This window comes from Tinamus guttatus, unplaced genomic scaffold (genome assembly GCF_059628265.1).
Source record: "Tinamus guttatus ecotype Peru unplaced genomic scaffold, ASM5962826v1 Tinamus_guttatus_pri_ptg000075l, whole genome shotgun sequence".
NCBI classification, from domain to species: Eukaryota; Metazoa; Chordata; class Aves; order Tinamiformes; family Tinamidae; genus Tinamus; species Tinamus guttatus.
In genome coordinates this window covers 364751-380984 of record NW_028288609.1, presented here as the reverse complement: position 1 = coordinate 380984, position 16234 = coordinate 364751, and the positions used below count along the sequence as shown (strand labels likewise).

The window sequence follows — 16234 nt, the reverse complement described above, 5'->3', positions numbered from 1 at the left end:
GTAATTTCAGTTCTTGTTTGTGTCCCTTTGTCAAGCAGGCAGTTTTCAGCAGCCCTGGAGGACCTCAATGAGGCCATCAAGCTGTGTCCGAACAACCGTGAGATCCAGCGGCTGCTCATGCGGGTGGAGGAGGAGTGCAGGCAGGTGCAGCAGCAGCAGCAGCAGCCGCCGCCGCTGCCCGTGGAGCCCGAACCCGAAGCCCAGCACGAAGAGCTCTATTCCGTGCAAGACCTCTTTGAGGAGGAGTACCTTGAGCAGGATGTAGAAAACGTATCCATTGGCTTGCAGACGGAGTCGAGGCCAAACCAAGGGCTACCCATCATCCAGAGCCCGCCGCCATCCCCAGCTCACAGGGACTCGGCCTATATTTCTGGCTCGCCTCTCGGCTCTCATCAGGTCTTTGACTTCAGGTCCAATAGCTCCGTGGGTTCGCCAACCAGGCAAGGGTACCAGTCTACATCTCCTGCTCTGTCTCCAACACACCAGAACTCCCATTACAGACCTAGTCCTCCACACACTTCCCCTGCTCACCAGGGCTCCTCTTACCGCTTCAGTCCACCTCCTGTGGGAGGTCAAGGGAAGGAGTATCAAAGTCCACCGCCTTCCCCGCTGCGTAGAGGACCTCAGTACCGCGCCAGCCCCCCTGCAGAAAGCATGAGTGTTTATAGGTCCCAGTCTGGTTCCCCGGTTCGTTATCAGCAAGAACCTAGTGGTGTCAGTCAACTCCCTGGTAGACCAAAGTCTCCGTTATCCAAAATGACGCAACGGTCTTTCCAGATGCCCCAGCTTCCCGTTGCGGTGCCCCAGCAAGGGCTGAGACTGCAGCCGGCCAAGGCGCAGATTGTGAGAAGCAACCAGCCCAGCTCCGCCGTGCACTCGAGTACTGTAATCCCAACCGGTGCTTACAGCCAAGTTGCCCACTCGATGGCCAGCAAATACCAGTCGCCGTCAGGGGAGATGGGGGTTAGTCAGAGCAGGTTGGTCTATCAAGGCTCAATCGGTGGAATCGTAGGGGACGGCAGACCGGTGCAGCACGTTCAGGCAAGTCTCAGCGCGGGAGCCATTTGTCAGCATGGAGGTCTAGCTAAAGAAGATCTTCCGCAGCGGCCTTCCTCGGCGTACAGGGGCGGGATGAGATACAGCCAGACGCCTCAGATCGGACGCAGTCAGTCCGCTTCCTACTACCCGGTCTGTCACTCCAAGCTTGACCTGGAACGTTCTTCCCTTCCCTCCGGCCAACTGGGCTCTCCAGATGTGTCTCATCTTATAAGGAGGCCCATTACGGTTAATCCCAGTGAAATCAAGCCTCACCCACCAACTCCAAGACCGCTGCTTCATTCTCAAAGCGTTGGCCTCAGATTCTCTCCTTCCAGCAATAGCATTTCATCCACCTCCAACCTGACACCTAACTTTCGCCCTTCTGCTTCTATTCAGCAGATGGAGATTCCTCTCAAGCCAGCTTATGACAGATCATGCGATGAACTTTCTCCAGTCTCGCCAACTCAGGGGGGTTACCCCAGCGAGCCAGCCCGTTCCCGGACCACGCCGTTCATGGGAATCATAGATAAAACCGCTCGGACTCAGCAGTACCCCCATCTCCACCAACAGAACCGGACCTGGGCTGTGTCATCAGTGGATAGTGTTATTAGTCCTACATCTCCTGGCAACCTCCCCCAGCCAGAATCATTTAGCCCGCCTTCTTCAATCAGCAACATTGCCTTTTATAACAAAACCAACAATGCACAGAATGGCCATTTGCTAGAGGAAGACTATTACAGCCCCCATGGGATGCTAGCCAATGGGTCCCGGGGAGACCTCTTGGAGAGAGTCACGCAAGCCTCCTCGTATCCAGATGTTAAGGTGGCTAGGACACTGCCTGTTGCACAGGCCTACCAGGACAACCTGTACAGGCAGCTCTCCAGGGACTCTAGACAAGGGCAGACATCCCCAATCAAACCAAAGAGACCATTTGTGGAGTCTAATGTGTGAAAGACGCTTGTTGGAGTAAGATCCTTATGTTTGCAGCACACACTTCCAAGCTTGATTTCCATGCATATTCTTCTTATTATTTTTATTTCTCTTTGGTAGCTACATGACCAAGTTTCTCCGGTACTTTGTGCGGTGGTCAGACAGCCATGCACGTGCTCCAGCCCTCTTGTCACCCAGCTGACTGTGAAGCCACCATGAGACGAGCCGGTGCCATTTGCCCAACTCAAAGCAAGTTCCCTCCCGGTTTTCAGCTGTCAACCAGGATGTTTTAGCACACAATGTGGGGTAGGCGACAACCATCCCCTCCACAGTGGGAGGCAACCAGCTCTTCTCAAGAGACAGTCACGTTTGCTCTAAATTAGTTTCTCTTGTCTCAATGAGCTCTTACACCGTTCCAATGTAAATTCCGAGTTGGGAAGCGAGCAGGGAGCCGCCGGTTCCCGTGCCGCTCGCCTGGCCCAGCAAGAGCTGATTTTCCGCAGGGCGCGCTGCGGTTCTCGCTCCAAGGAGTTGTGTCGGGTGGAGAGGAGTGTCCGGAATCCGGAGGGATTAAAGCAGCCCCTTCCTATGCGTATTGAGCACCCAAGGGATTGGCCTGGGAGCCTCCCGTGTTCCGCAAAGGGGGATGGTGACAGCCCAGGCTGCACCTCCCGCACAGCACCGCGCTCTCACCAGCATGGTTTAACCTTGGGGTTTTCCTTTTTACTCCCTTCTTTTGTTTTTTTTGCTTGCAAGGAAAAAAAATCCAATAGGGGAATTGTATTTGAGGAGGAAAACTGGAATTTGGGGTGTTTTGGGTTTTTTTTGGATGGGGATCGTAATGTGATGTGAGAAGGAAGGGTCCGCGCAGCCCCGTGAGCGGAGCTCGTGTCCCCCCGGCCCGCGCGGCTGCGGGGCGGCTGTTCCGTAGAGCTGCAGGATCCGTTCTGAGATTCTGGGAAGCCATGGCCATGTTCCTCACCCGTTAGAGACGATGTTTTCCTCTTTAAGGACCTGTAGTTAAAAAAGAGATATTTATAATTTATTTATGCAATCCGTTTCAGGACGTTTTCTTGGGTTTGTCTTTTTTGTTGTTGCTGTTTTTTTCCTTTTTTTTCCTAAACAAATCACATCGAGGCAGCATGAAAAGCAGAGGACCCTTGTGAAACCCTTTTTACGAATTTTTCCCCGTTATTCTGTGGGATTTTATGGGAGGGCGGCGGGACTTTCTTTACGGATGCTTCGTTTCTTCTCAGCTTGCCATTCTGCAATCTGCCTTTTTCCATTGCCGAGGGCGAACAAGCCGACGAGCCGGCGATGGAGGGGCAGAGCGTTCATCCTGTAGCTTGTTTTAAAGCAAAATAGTGCCTGTTGCCTAATGCTGAATCTCATTCCTACGCAACCTTAAGAGCAAGAGCGAGAGGAGCGACGTCTCAGTGTTTCCAAAGGGCTACGCGAATCTAGAGGTAGATGGAAAACTTGCCGAGCCAAACGGAAGGCTCCGGCCCCGCGGGACCCCGGCGCAGCTACGTTCATTTACACCAGCGAAGGGTTTGGCCCAAAACTCTAAGCAGCCCCTGGCTTTGGTTGAGCTTTTTCTCTTGCTTTCTTTGGCTTTCTTTTGGCTCCTCTCGTTGCAATCCTGCTGCCTAATTTGCTCGGACCGGGACACACGTAACCTTGGTGTGACAGAGGCTCGTGTTTTGGAGACCCCTCAGAGGCACCCCTGGGTGATGGGGACGGTTTTGCCTCTGTGGGCTGCCCCTTTGGCTCTTTGTCTGTATTTCCCCCAGCCGGTGGTTGTGCTGGGGCCGGCGGTTCCTTTCTCACCGTGCTGACCCTTTGCTTTATTGCAGGGATGTGCAAAGCGCCCTGGAAACCAGCAGTAACTTTAGGCTCGACGGCTACAAGGAACCAGGCAGGTGCATGTGCTGTTTCTCTCCTTGAAAAGGCTGCGATGGCTTTTTTTGGCTTCCTCTCTTTTTTAAGTAGCGTGTTCCACTTTATCAGCCCGTCCGTGGGTGCGGAGCAGCAGCGATGTCTGCACGGAGCCTCCCGTCCCCCTGCTTTCCCGGAGGAATCAGTGGGTTTTTCCGCCTTTAGCTGCTTCTTTAAAAGCCAAAACAGCCCAGTTCAGCCCCAGTCTCATTTTATAGGCTGAAGCTGCAGCCTCGTAGGCGCCGGCGGGCGAGCAGGTCACGTCACTGCTGTAGGATCTGCCCTGCACAAACGTCCCCTGCCCACAGCAGAAGTGTCCCCTGCCCACGGCTCCGGGTCTGATGTCCCAAGGGAAAAAAATCAGCTCCAAACGGCTCCCCCTTCACCCCTATACTGAGATGAAGCTGTGTTTAACCGCCGCGGCGGGCAGGGGGTTTGTTTCCACGCTCCCACGTGTTGCATTTTCACAGGATTCTTGCACTAATGGTTTTCCATCCGTTCTCTCTGTACATGGGTGCACTTTACTGTTTGGATTTGTTACTATGATAAATACTGGATATTTAAGCGTGAGTAGTGTCTTCATTAGAGAATAGCAAAGCAGCTCTTGTCTCTTAGTGTATTTAAAAAAAAAAAAGAAAAAGAGGGAGAAAGGAAAAAATAAGAGAAGAAACGAAGCAATGAATCACCACGTATATAGCACAAAAACTGACTCCTGTATATAAGCATCAACCAACGGAGCAATTTTTAACCACAATTATTTGCAGTGATTTTTAAAGCGCTTCCCCAGCAATTTTCTTAGGGAGGGCCGAGGTCCCGTCGGTGACGGTGGCGCCGGCGGGGGAAGGTCCCGGCGGAGCGGCTGGGACCGCGCGGCCGCGGCGCTGCCCCGGTCGGGGTGTATTTTGGTGTCCCCCGTGCCCCAACCGTGCCGCCCGTGCACCTTGTTTCTCCCCCCGGCTGGAAGGACCCCCCAGGACCCAGCTTTGGAGCCAGTCGGGTTAGGAACGGCATGGACGGGTTTGGAAAGGGCCTTTGGTGGCTCTCGGAGCACAAGGGGCTGCAGCAGGGCTCAGCGGAGCCCCCACATCTTTTCAGTTTCTCCTCTTTTTCCTTTTTTTTCTCTTTTCCTTCGCGGCTGTAAAGAAACCTGCTTAGTGAGCGCAACCATTGCCAGGCCCCCTTGCAGTTGCCGGAGCCGGAACCGGGTCGGGTCCCGCGTGCCGGGCCGGGGCTGCCGCATCCTACCCTAAACCTGTCCCCCCAACGCAAGGACAACGGGGTCCGCAGGGCCCGACGGAGCTCCAACCCAACCGGGCCGTATCCGCGGGGCCTGGGGCTCCGCTGGCATAGGGATGCATCCATGGGGAATCGGAGCGATTCCCGACGGAGCGCGCGGTTAAAGCAAGGGCTCGGGGCAGGAGGCGCGAGCCGGAGCGACGCGGCAGGACGGGCTGCCCGGGACACAAGCACAACGGCGGGCGCCGCTCGGCTGTATTTTTGTTGTCGTTTTTCCCTCCCGGCGTCGTTCGGATAGCTGCTGGATTCCGCCGTTCAAACTCTTTTTCTAACACAAACCACTAAGGGCTCAACCATTTCGCACGATCCGCTCGGCGTCCCCGCTCCCGACGGCAGCCGCATCGCGCGGCCAACGCGGGAAAACCCGCCGGAGCCGCGGGCGCCGCGCCGAGCAGCGCCGCCGTCTCCCTCCCTCCGGAAAACTGCAAGGACTCCGGCTGCCGGGCGCTCGGGAAGGGACGGGAAGGGCGGATAACGGCTCCGGGAGCTCCCGTGGACTCTGCCGCGCCGCGGGGCTGCTGCCGTCGTGTCGCCTCCGACGTCCTGTCCGTCCCGTCGTCGCGTCCGCCAGGACCCGTGTCCGTGTGTCCAGCACTCCCACTCTGTGAGTTGTCCCCCTGCCTGGTGGCCGCCCTTCAAGACACTTGCTGGGAAGACCTTTAAGACACTTAACTTTTCCTTTAGCTTTTCTATAACTCCGATGTAAAGGACTTTCCTCTGTACAGTATAGTATCCAATGCATGTTCTGTTCTCTCTACTGATGTATCGAGCACCACGCGGTCGTGACGGCGCGGCGGGACGAGCGGCCCCTGCGCCCAGCCGAGCCCTTCGCCTCTCGTGTATGAGGAAAGGAGACAAAATATTTTTTTTTCCTTTGCTGTATTTGCTTGAGCAGAGTTTTCTTGTCTGTACATGTGAGCTGTGAGATAGATGTGAAAAGTTCCAAAAAGAATGCATTTCCCCCCACCCCACTGTATACAGATTGTAATCTGTACAATGAAAACTGTATGTATGAAAAAAAAAAAACAAAAAATGTACTTATTTATAAATGGTTAACACTTGGACACAGAGTCCGGACTGGCCTTCTTAACCCTGTGACACTTCCAGGGCCGCCGTCCCTTGGGATTTGCAGAGATGCCACTGCACATCCCGCTGGGATGGGGCGGCCGCCAAGTGTGGGGACGAGGGTGCAAAGTGCAAATCCTTTTTTTTTTCCTTTTAGGATCGCGTCTTCTCTAAGAGAGCCCAGCCCAGCCCAGCCCAGCCCAGCCCAGCCCGGCTCCAACAGCAGCTCTTTGCTGCAGGACGGGGCGGTCGCTGCCTGCGCGCGATGGAGCAGATCCCGCGGAGCTGGGAGCACAGAGCGGAGCAGGGCCAAGTTTAGCTGCAAATATTTATTATTGGGGAGCATCCCCGAAGCGAACGACACGTGGCGCGGGGAGGAGAAGGGTCCAAGCGATAAGGCAGTAACGTTGCACAGCCCCGTCCTTGCGCCGAGCCGCCCGCGATCCCCCCGGGCTGCAGCAGCGGCTGCGTGAGCGCAGGGGGTTGGGAATAACGGGTAGAAACGAAGTGTAAACATCAGGTCTGCTCTTTGGCGTGAGGAAACGCACGCGGACCTTGGCAGCCGGGGTTTTTCCTTCCTTTTCCCTTGTCCGCAGGTTCAGCTCGGAGCCCGGGTGCTGCCGGAGCACCGGGACCTGCTGCAGGGAAGGGCCCTTTGGGACAGCCTGGCTTGTGGATCCCGTCGGCAAGGAGAGCGGAATTTGGGGAAAATCAGTGTTCCCTCCCCGCTCCCCTCCGGCCACGCAGGTGACTCAACCAGAGTCATCCTGAAAGGAGGAAGGATTTTTTTTTTCCAGGAAAAAGCCGCCGATGGCTCCAACGGCCTTCGCAGGCCAAGGCTGGGAGGTAGGAGCGGGGCTGCTACAGAGCAGGGAAGGATCCGTTCCCGGCTCCCGCGCAGGGAGAGGCTCCTCCCGCGGGCAGGGAGGCTTCGTGGCGGCTGCGATGGGGCAGAGCGAGGGGCAATAAGGCCAAGTGACGCTGCGCCCCGGGGCCAGCGCTGCCCCGACAAGCAGGTCCTCGTCCTGCTGTCCCCGGGGCCGGGGAGCGGCGCCGGTGGCCGCGGCGTCACTGGCTGCTGCTGGGGCTCTCGCCCTCCGTGAGGGTCTTGAAGTCCATGGACAGGGCCAGCTCCTCGGGCAGCGGCGGGCGCCTCCAGTCGTCGCGCGTCACGATGTAGCCCACGAGCAGCCCGAAGGCCACCAGCAGCAGCCCCAGCGCGTTGGCCAGGACGCCCTCGGGCGCCCGCTTGCTGTAGGTGTCCCTGGGGGTGCGGAGGGCAGCGCTGGAGCCGGGGCTGGAGGGACAGCCCTGCCCGGGGGGTCACCGGGACAGAGCCCTGGGAATGGTCCCTTTCCCTTGGGTGAGGGGAAGGGATGGGGACGGGTTTGGGGCGGAGGGGACCCTTCCTCTGGGGGGAAATGGGGACAGGACTGGTGCGTCCTCTGGCCAGCTGTGCCCTGTCCCCATCGCGCTGTGCCCTGTCCCCATCGCGCTGTGCCCTGTCCCCCCCAGTTGTGCCCTGTCCCCATCGCGCAGTGCCCTGTCCCCAGGCCGTGGTGCCCTGTCCCCCCAGCTGTGCCCTGTCCCCCCCAGTTGTGCCCTTCTCGGCCAGCGGTGCTCGGTCCCATCGCGCTGTTCCCTTCACGTGCTCCTGTCCTTGGCCACGTGTCCTGTCCCCACCAGCAGGGCCAGGCAGGCTGGAGACCCCAGCCGTGTCCCACTGTCCTGCCCGGGCCAGCTCCCGGCTGTCCCCCGATGCCACCACTGCCAGCGGCGGGTTAGGGATCCCGCGGGCGCCCACCTGATGTGGAAGAGCAGCATCTCGGTGATGCCCAGCAGGGACGTGGCCACGGAGAGCGCCAGCAAGGCCACGCCGCCAAACACGTGCAGGGGCCGGTAGCGGCCGCGCAGCGCCGAGCCCGCGCCGGGGAACACGAAGAGCCCGAAGCCCAGGAGCCACTGCCGGGGGACAGCGGGGACGGTGGGCGGCAGCGGGACCCCCCGCGCCCCCGCGGCGCCCTCGCTCACCTGCAGCACGAAGAGCGCCAGGACGGCCAGGCCGCACCAGGCGTGCAGGCTGTAGGCGTGAGCGATGCCCCTCGCGCCGTGCGCCTCGAAGGCGGCCGCCACGCCTGCCGGGACGGGGACACGGGGATGCGGGGACATGGGGACAGCGGGGACACGGGGACACAGGGACAGTGGGGACAGCAGGGACAGCAGGGACACAGAGACATGGGGACACGGGGACAACGGGGACATGGGGACAGCGGGGACAGTGGGGACAGCAGGGACGCGGGGACCGCAGGGACAACAGGGACAGCGGGAACACAGGGACAGCAGGGACACCGGGACAGTGGGGACACAGGGACATGGGGACAGCAGGGACACGGGGACAGTGGGGACATGGGGACGCGGGGACAGCGGGGACACGGGGACAGCGGGGACACGGGGACAGCAGGGACACCGGGACAGCGGGGACACGGGGACGCGGGTACAGCAGGGATGCGGGGACAGCAGGGACATGGGAACAGGGGGACATGGGGACAGTGGGGACACGGGGACAGCGGGGACAGCGGAAATGCGGGGACAGTGGGGACACCGGGACAGCGGGGACGCGGCGTCACGGCCGGCGGCGGCGGCCCCCATCATGGGGGCCAGCCGGGCGCGGGGCCGGCGCCGCGGGGCTCACCCACGATGGCCACGAGCAGCGCGGCGGCGTGCAGCAGCGCGTGCAGCGCCTTGGCCGAGCGCCTGGCCTCCGTGCGGAACACGCGGTGCACCAGGAGCGCTGCGGGACACGCGGAGGCCGTTGGCGTCCTGCCCGCCCCGCGCCCGCCGGCCCCGCGGCCCCGCGCTCACCGTCGCCCTGCAGGAAGACCATGGCCAGCACCATGCAGAGCGGGTGCACGTTGAGGCGCAGGGCGCCCGCCCAGGCCACCCCGCCGCGGTAGCCGCCCAGCCAGGCGCCCGTGGCCACCAGGGCCGCCAGGCCCAGCGCCTGCGACAGGGCCACGGTGGCCAGGAGCGCGCGGGGGCCGGCGGGCGGCGGCGTGGAGCCCTCCATGGCGGCGGCGCTGCTGGCGGCGCTCCGGGGACGGACACCTGTGCTGAGGGGACACAGAGACCGGGACGGGGCCGCGGCCGCCCCGGGGGCCCTGCGGAGCCGCCGCTCCTCCCTCACCTGCCACGGACCCGCCCGGCGCTTCCTGGTCCGCCCGGCGCGGCCGCCGCCACCGCGGAGGTGGCGCCATCCCTCCTTCCCCAGCCTCTGTCCCCGGTGCCAGGCCCCAGGCCATGGGACGTGGGTGTCCCCCTCCTCTTCACAACAAGCAGGGGGCCCGCGAGGCTCCTCCAGGCCCAGCTGGGCTTGGGGACCCGGGTGGTGGCTCTTGGGGACACGTGTCCCCCCCGGCGGTGGCTGCGGTGGCCGCGCCAGCCAGAGCCACCTTGATGGGATCAGGCTGGATAAGTGAGTTAGGGTGATGGGTCTGTGCCATTAGCTCTGGCTGCAGCCGCCGCCTGGGGCCACGGCGGGTGCTGCGGTGGCGGCGGGGGACGTGTCACCATCCCGCTGCGGGGACAGGGAAATGGCCCAGCCGAGGCAGCAAGCCCAGATCTGCCCTCCATTGGGGTCTCTTCCACCGGAGACCCCAGTGTAGAAACCACCGGGAGGAGGGACGGGTCCTGTTTGCAGAGCGGTGTCCGGCCACCACCGCAGCTTCTCCTTCCTCCTGGCAGGTGTTCGGGGCTGGCAAATATCTGCAGGCTCCTGTCCTGGCTGCAAAGTCCTGGCCAGCACCTCCCTCCATCCCAATGGAGGGAGATGGACCCAACGGATACTGGCTCCCGGGGCCCTGGTCCCATCTCTCCCCGGTGGGAGGTTTCCTGCTAGGGGGTGGCAGGAGTGTCCTGGACATCCTCCCTTGTCCCATGGGACCCCCCTCCCTTCCCTCTTTCTCCTGCCACCGCTGCTCCATGGGCTGGGATTTACCTCCTGCAAAGGCTGTGGAGGTAAAGAGTCTTATCTGGGAACAGGGGAATTTGGAGATGAGGGATTTGGAGACAGGGGATTTGGAGACAGGGGATTTGGAGATGGGGGTTTTGGGGATGGGGGATTTGGGGATGGGGATCTGGGTTTGGGGGCCCTCACCGGGGTGGCCGGACCTACCTGCGGAGCCGCTGGTGCTGCCCGCGCGGCCGCTGCTGCCTCTGCGCCCGCGGGCTGTGAGCGGTGACAGCGGCTGAGCGGGGACAGGGCCAGCACGTTGGCACGGCAACGGTGGCGGTGGCGAGGGGGGCCCTCCCTCCGTGCCCGCCCCCCTGCCAGCATCCCTGGAGCGGGAGGCTGGAACAGCCGGGATGCTGCAGGGAAGAACTGGGGACGACTGCGCAACATGGGCAGGGAAAACGGGGGGCGCAGACGGAGGGGAGTCACCGAGGGGCGTTTGACACCCATGGCGGCTGCGACTCGTGGAGCCCCGTGTGTCTACAGCCCCGTGTGCCCCTCCGCGGTGTCCCTGCTGTCACCCTGGGGCCAGGACCATGCAGCACCCCCAGCATCACCGGGCCCTGCAGCGCTGGGTGCTGCCGTGGGGCTTTGGGTGCCCCCGCGTCGGAGCCCTGGGTCCCTTCTGGAAAATGTCCCCTCAGTGCATGTGGCTCTGGCACGCGGTGCCACTAGATGTCAGCAGGTGCCTGCGACGTGCAGGAGCAGCGGGGGGGACCGGAGCACCCCTGGGTCCCTGTCCCTGCGCTGGGGGTCCCGGAGCCCCCTCGGAGGTGCCGCCCTCACGGATGAAACCCCCCAGCTCCGGCTCCAGGAATCCCCCCAGCTCCGGCTCCAGGAATCCCCGCGGCTCCGGCGGGCGCGAGGAGCAAAGTCTGGTCCCCGTCGCGCAGCCCGGGGCAGAGTCTGTGGCTTTCGGGCGCTCAAGGCCGAGCAGCAGAGCCGGGCGACAAGGAAGGTGCCACTCGCACGGGCTGCGGCAGGAGCCTCTGTCACCTGCGCCCCGCACGTGGCTGTCATTGCTGCGGGGAACGGTTCAGCAGCCCCAATCCATGCGATTAAACTGCAACAACCCCCCAGAAACTGGAAACCTTCGGCAGCTGCAGCCCAGTGCTCCCCACACTGGCCTTGCCGCTGCCGCTGGGTTTGGGGTGTCTCAGCCAGGAGAGCAAGGACCCTCCCGGAGGGTCTCCATCCTCTTCCTCCCACGTCCTTGCTGCAGCATCCCTAGGTCCCCCCTTCTTGCCCTCCAAGGTGCAGCTGGAGCCCGAAATGCGGCCGCAGCCCCTGCATCCTCTGCCCAGCTGGGGGCTTCGCCCTCCCCTGCTCCTCCTCTTCCTCCTCCATCCCCCTTGGCGCCGGCAGCTGCGGCCTGGCAGCCCTTCCCGACCATCAGCGCCGCGCTGGGGCTCCTGCCGTAAATGAAGGGGGACACCGGGGGGTCCCTGGAGGAGACGCTGGGGCGGGAGGTGTCCTGGGCATCGTGGGCACCGGCCGCGTCCCCTCGTCCCAGCTGTCCCGGAGCCTCCTGCGGGCATCTGTCTGCAAAGTGCCATCCCCGGCCCTCGGCAACGTGAAATTGGGTGCAGGAGCCACAGGGCTGGGCAAGACGAGGCTGCTGGTGGCGCTGGGCTTGCGCTCCTCCATCCAGCACAGCATCCCATCCCCAACGGGAATAGCATCCCGGGCTGAGTGTGTCCACAAGCCACGTTGGCCTCACACATGTGCAAAGAAAGACCCTCCCACGAGGGCACCACATCCCGCACGCTGGCCTTAGCGCGGGGTGAAGAGCGATTCGTCAGCAGCTCTTTAATTAAAGACGCTGCCGCGGGCGTAATGGCTTTATTAAATCTGCCTGGGCCTTGGCCGTGTCTCCAGTGGGTGCTAATGAAATTCCCGGCTCATGGGGAAGGAGCCGAGGCGGGAGCAGAGCCCCCGGGCTGAACCGGAGCGCCGGAGCGCCAGAGCGCAGCCCCGCGCGGCCACGGCCGCCCCTTGTCCCCCGCGTTATCGCCCGGGGCGGTTACTCGTTAACAGCCCTCCCGGAGCACCAGCGTCTCGGGCAGCACCCGCAGGGACCTGCCCGTGCGGGTGCGGGACACGCGCGCGAGCGAGAGGGCAGTGCCGGGACGTGGCCGCACGTGTCCCCAGCCACGTGCGCCGCATCCAGCGGAAACTTCATCCGGGTGCAAAATCAAAAGGAAAAGAAAATAATGCAGAATAAAGCAGTTTGCTGCTGCCTCGCGAGTGGAATCGACACGGCGGGGAGGACCCCCGGCTTCAGCTCCTGGTCCATCAGCCCCACGGCCAGAGCCCATTCCCCACTCCGGGTTTCTTCCTCGCACCGCCTGAAGGTCGCTCCACATCAGCTGATCCCTGTGATTGATAACCAGGAATTGATGCTTGTTGGGCAAAACCAGCAGATCTTGCCCTTCCTGACTGCTCCCCCCGGCGCTGGGGCCTTCCCCTCCCTCCGCCCGCACTCATTATCACATCAGCATTTTGCTGAGCTGCCGGGTTTTGTTTTTCCCTTTTTTTCCCCCTCTCTCAAGCATTTTATCGCTAAGAAATGCTAATCTGCAAGCTGCCTCGCTGATGCTGAAGAGCCCAGCTGGCGAGGGCCGGCGCTCCGGGAGAGCTTCCCGCGGGAAAGCAGCCCCGGCAGCGTCGTCGTTTTCCCTAAAAAGTGGGGGAAGAGAAGCCCCGTGTCAGGGCTTCGCGGCTGCAAAATGAGCGGCCCTGACCCAGGTGGCTCCCTGGGTCGTCCCAAGCTGCTCCGTTTCGAGTGAAGGGCTGCGAATCCTCGGCTGGTGTCTCCCAACACCAGGAATCCCCGAATCCTCTGCTCCTTCCCAGCTGCTCCCTGCACTGGGAATTGCTCTCAGAGGTGAGGAAAAATAAACCCCCTCTTGGTGCCCGGGGGATCTATTTGTCTGCAGTGCCGAGTGCCGCAGGGCCTCTGCGAGACCCGGGTACGTGGTGGGGACCCGGCATCAACGTGGGACAAACCCCAAGAGAAACCCCTGGGATTTGGGCCGCCTTTGCCATGTGCCTGGCTGGAAAAGCAGCGTTTTCACCCCGGTAGCAACGAGGCCGCTTTGGCTTCGGCCTCGCAGGCTCTGCTGAGAAGGACCCGTGATAAGATCTGCACCGTGATGGCAAGTGCTCGATCTGCTGCCGAAGGGGCTGGCGGAGCCTTCCCGGTGATTTTAATAGCGGCGCGGATAAACAGCCGCGATAACCCGGCTCCCAGCGGATGATTAATGCTCCAGGAGCAGTCACGCTCGCTCGCCGCAGGGCCGGAATTGTTTTCTTTTATTAAAGAAGAAAGGGGAAAAAAAAGACAGGAAAAATAATGGACTTTGCCACATTTTATGGGCTGATTGGTGTGGAGAGAACATGCTGGCCTCTTGCTGTACCCAGCGCTGGTGCCAATGACGCTAGTGCTGCAGCGAGTGTTGTGGAAGTCGGGATGAGGGAGATGAGCAGAGGAGTGAAAGAAGAAGGAGCAGGAGTGAAGGATGAAGGAATAGGGATGGAGGGGTAGAGGGATGAGGGATGGAGGGATGAGGGAGAAGGACTGGGGCTGGCACCTCTTACCTATGGTGCCCCTCGCCCACCAGCATCCCAGTCACTCATCCCAATCCTTGGCCCTCTCCCGTGTGGATGGCCGGGCTCCCTGCACCATTCCCATCTCTTGGACCTGGAGACAACCCTTGGGACAACCCTCATCCACCTCTGAGCTTCCTCCTCCCAAGAATTGCCACCACGGAACAGAGCTGGGGACACTCTCACTTGGGCCACCAACCCAGAAGGGCGGCCCAGGCTGGGTGACTTTGGAGGCTGCTGGAGGGGAGGCTCGTTCGGAGCCTGGGGTGTAATTCTCAGCTTAATTTAGTGTAATTTGGTGTAATTTATTAGCGCTGCTACCTCACTCTGGCCGCAGTGCGTAGCCTGATGGCTCCTAATCACGTTAGCGGCGGCAGGTCTGAAACGCGCGGCGAGCAGGAAGGGTGCTCGGGATGCGTCATCTTTTTCTGAGGCTGTTTGGATGGAAAATTCGGAAGGGAGCCATGTTTTCCCTCTCCCTTACGGCCACGTCACAGCAGCTGGGAAAGCGGCTTAGCGAATTATGCGCTCTGATAATTGATTGAGTCCATCAGTAAATAAAGCAGCACCATTCCAAGCCGGGGGCCGGAGCGGGAGGAGGAATTCTCCGTGCAGGGAATTTTCTTGTCGCTCGCTGCTGGTCTTGTCCATAAAAGCCATGGCCGTCGGGAGAACTAATGATCCTGAATGGTCATCGCGGGGGAGAAGGACCCAGTGGGGACATCAGCAAGGGATGGGGGACCTGAGTGTCCCCTGGGGTGGTTGTCACCCACTGGCTGTGGCTCTCCAGGGCCGGGAGCATTTCCGATCACTGCCCAGCACTCAGCCTGGCCCATGGATGCCCCCATGGATATCCCCGGCTCGAGGCACTGGGCACAGCAGGATGAGGCCCCAAGGAGGTGGCAAGGCTGGTGCCACCAACCATAATGCTTCAAAGCACCATAATAATAATAATTAATAAATAAAGTTGCTGCCTGCAAAGGTCCTGCTGGCCGGTATCCATCCATCCGGCCTCCCGGACGGGCTCCAGGGGAATTGTCCGAGCGCGTGGCTCCCTTTCCCGTCTCCATGGCAACCCTGGCTTTCCCATCCTTGGTCCCTCCATCCCCTGGACAACCTTGGGCCATGGAACATCCCCTGCCTCCTTGTATCCCGCCGGCCCACGGCTGCTATCACTCCTCCGGGATAGGAGGGGATATTTCTTCCCAAGCCCAATCCCAGCTGTTTGGAGGCGATGGGATGTCACGGCATCACGCGCACCCTTGGGATCCTCCCTGCTCACAGAGCAGGAGCAGGGTGACCATTTCCCAGCCCACGTAGGAAACCCGGAGCTTCGTGCCACGGCTTCCCTGCTCTCCAAACACCATCGCACGGATTGCAACATCCCGGCCCCCGCGGGCTCCGCAGCGGCTCGCAGCCGCGCGGCCAGGGAGCGAAGCCCAGCCCAGCACTTCCCATCCCTGCTCCAACTGCCCGGGAAACACACGGAGTTGCCGCAAGAGCCGCAGGCACCGGGTGCTTCCTCCTCCGGCGAAGCGCAGAGCGAGGAAGAGCGCGGAGAGGCGGCACGAGGCTGCAGGGCCCGGGGAGGTCCCCCATGGATGGTGGCACTCGGGACACATCCAGTGCCGTGCCGAGATGGCGGAGCAGAGCCCGGAGCCTCCCTGCGCCTTCGGCGAGGTGGGAAATCCACAGGGCTGCAAAGCAGCGCGCTCGGTCATGGGCCAAACTGGAACCTGGCCAACCGTTTTTCACATTTTCCAGCAAACTGGAGTTTCCAAGGACCTGCTGCCTGCAGTGAGGCCAGCCAGGGTCGCTCCGGCCCTGGGGACAGGCGCACCTGGAGCAGGACTTGGAGCGCAGCGGGGATCAGGGAGGGGAGAAGCTTTTTCAGTCCGTGTTTGCTGCGGGAAGTGACGAGGGGGCTTGAATGGCCCTTGTGGGGTTGCAGGCTCCTAAATCCCTTCCTTTTCCTTAGGAATCCCTTCCCGTCACAAACGCTGCTGCCCACGGCTCTCTGCAGCGCGCCTGCTGGCCCTACAAACCACACTTAATCCCAGCGGATCCCACTGATTCCTGCAGCTGAATTGCCGGAGCTGGAGCCAGGCTGGGACGTTAACCCTTACCCGGCTGCATCCCACGGGGAGGGCGTATCCAAACCATGACTTCCCCACCAAACGCAGCCCTGGCTGTGCATCCCCTGGCCAGGGAGAAGGGGGATTCGTTAATTAAAAATATATATTTTTAAAACTATCAAGCTGTCAGTACCCTGCAGGGGGGGCACCTGGGGACCCCACTTGCTCCAGCATCCCGCAGCGTGGCCGGGGCCGCCAGCAGGGACACCCCGCA

The 16234-nt window shown here is 61.5% G+C and overlaps 2 protein-coding genes across 6 annotated transcripts in view; one reads left to right on the top strand and one right to left on the bottom strand.

The window, feature by feature from the left end:
• Positions 1 to 2118, top strand: part of TANC2 (tetratricopeptide repeat, ankyrin repeat and coiled-coil containing 2) — a 143931-nt gene extending 141813 nt beyond the window's left edge. For 3 of the 5 annotated variants that reach the window (XM_088519891.1, XM_088519889.1, XM_088519886.1), the window contains one exon: positions 36 to 2118. In XM_088519891.1, coding sequence (XP_088376017.1) covers positions 36 to 1989 — 1954 coding nt within the window. In that variant the 3' untranslated portion in view covers positions 1990 to 2118. The remainder of the gene's footprint in view (positions 1 to 35) is intronic. The other 2 variants (XM_088519890.1, XM_088519888.1) reach the window with 1 other exon arrangement.
• A 5217-nt stretch (positions 2119 to 7335) lies between these two features.
• Positions 7336 to 9334, bottom strand: CYB561 (cytochrome b561). The gene is made up of 5 exons (XM_088519844.1): positions 9130 to 9334; positions 8960 to 9058; positions 8299 to 8402; positions 8072 to 8229; positions 7336 to 7531 (listed from the first exon to the last, which is right to left on the bottom strand). Exons 1-5 carry the CDS (start codon positions 9332 to 9334, stop codon positions 7336 to 7338), a joined length of 762 nt encoding a protein of 253 aa, XP_088375970.1.
• Between the last annotated feature and the right edge of the window lie 6900 nt (positions 9335 to 16234).

Bases quoted from the DNA above. Each gene is read 5' to 3' on its own strand.
- CYB561 (XM_088519844.1), bottom strand. From the start codon at position 9,334: ATGGAGGGCTCCACGCCGCCGCCCGCCGGCCCCCGCGCGCTCCTGGCC. The intron at 9,059-9,129 runs GTGAGCGCGGGG...CGTGTCCCGCAG, and splicing joins GGTCTTCCTGCAGGGCGACG to CGCTCCTGGTGCACCGCGTG. The intron at 8,230-8,298 runs GTGAGCGAGGGC...GTCCCCCGGCAG, and splicing joins TGGCGCTCTTCGTGCTGCAG to TGGCTCCTGGGCTTCGGGCT.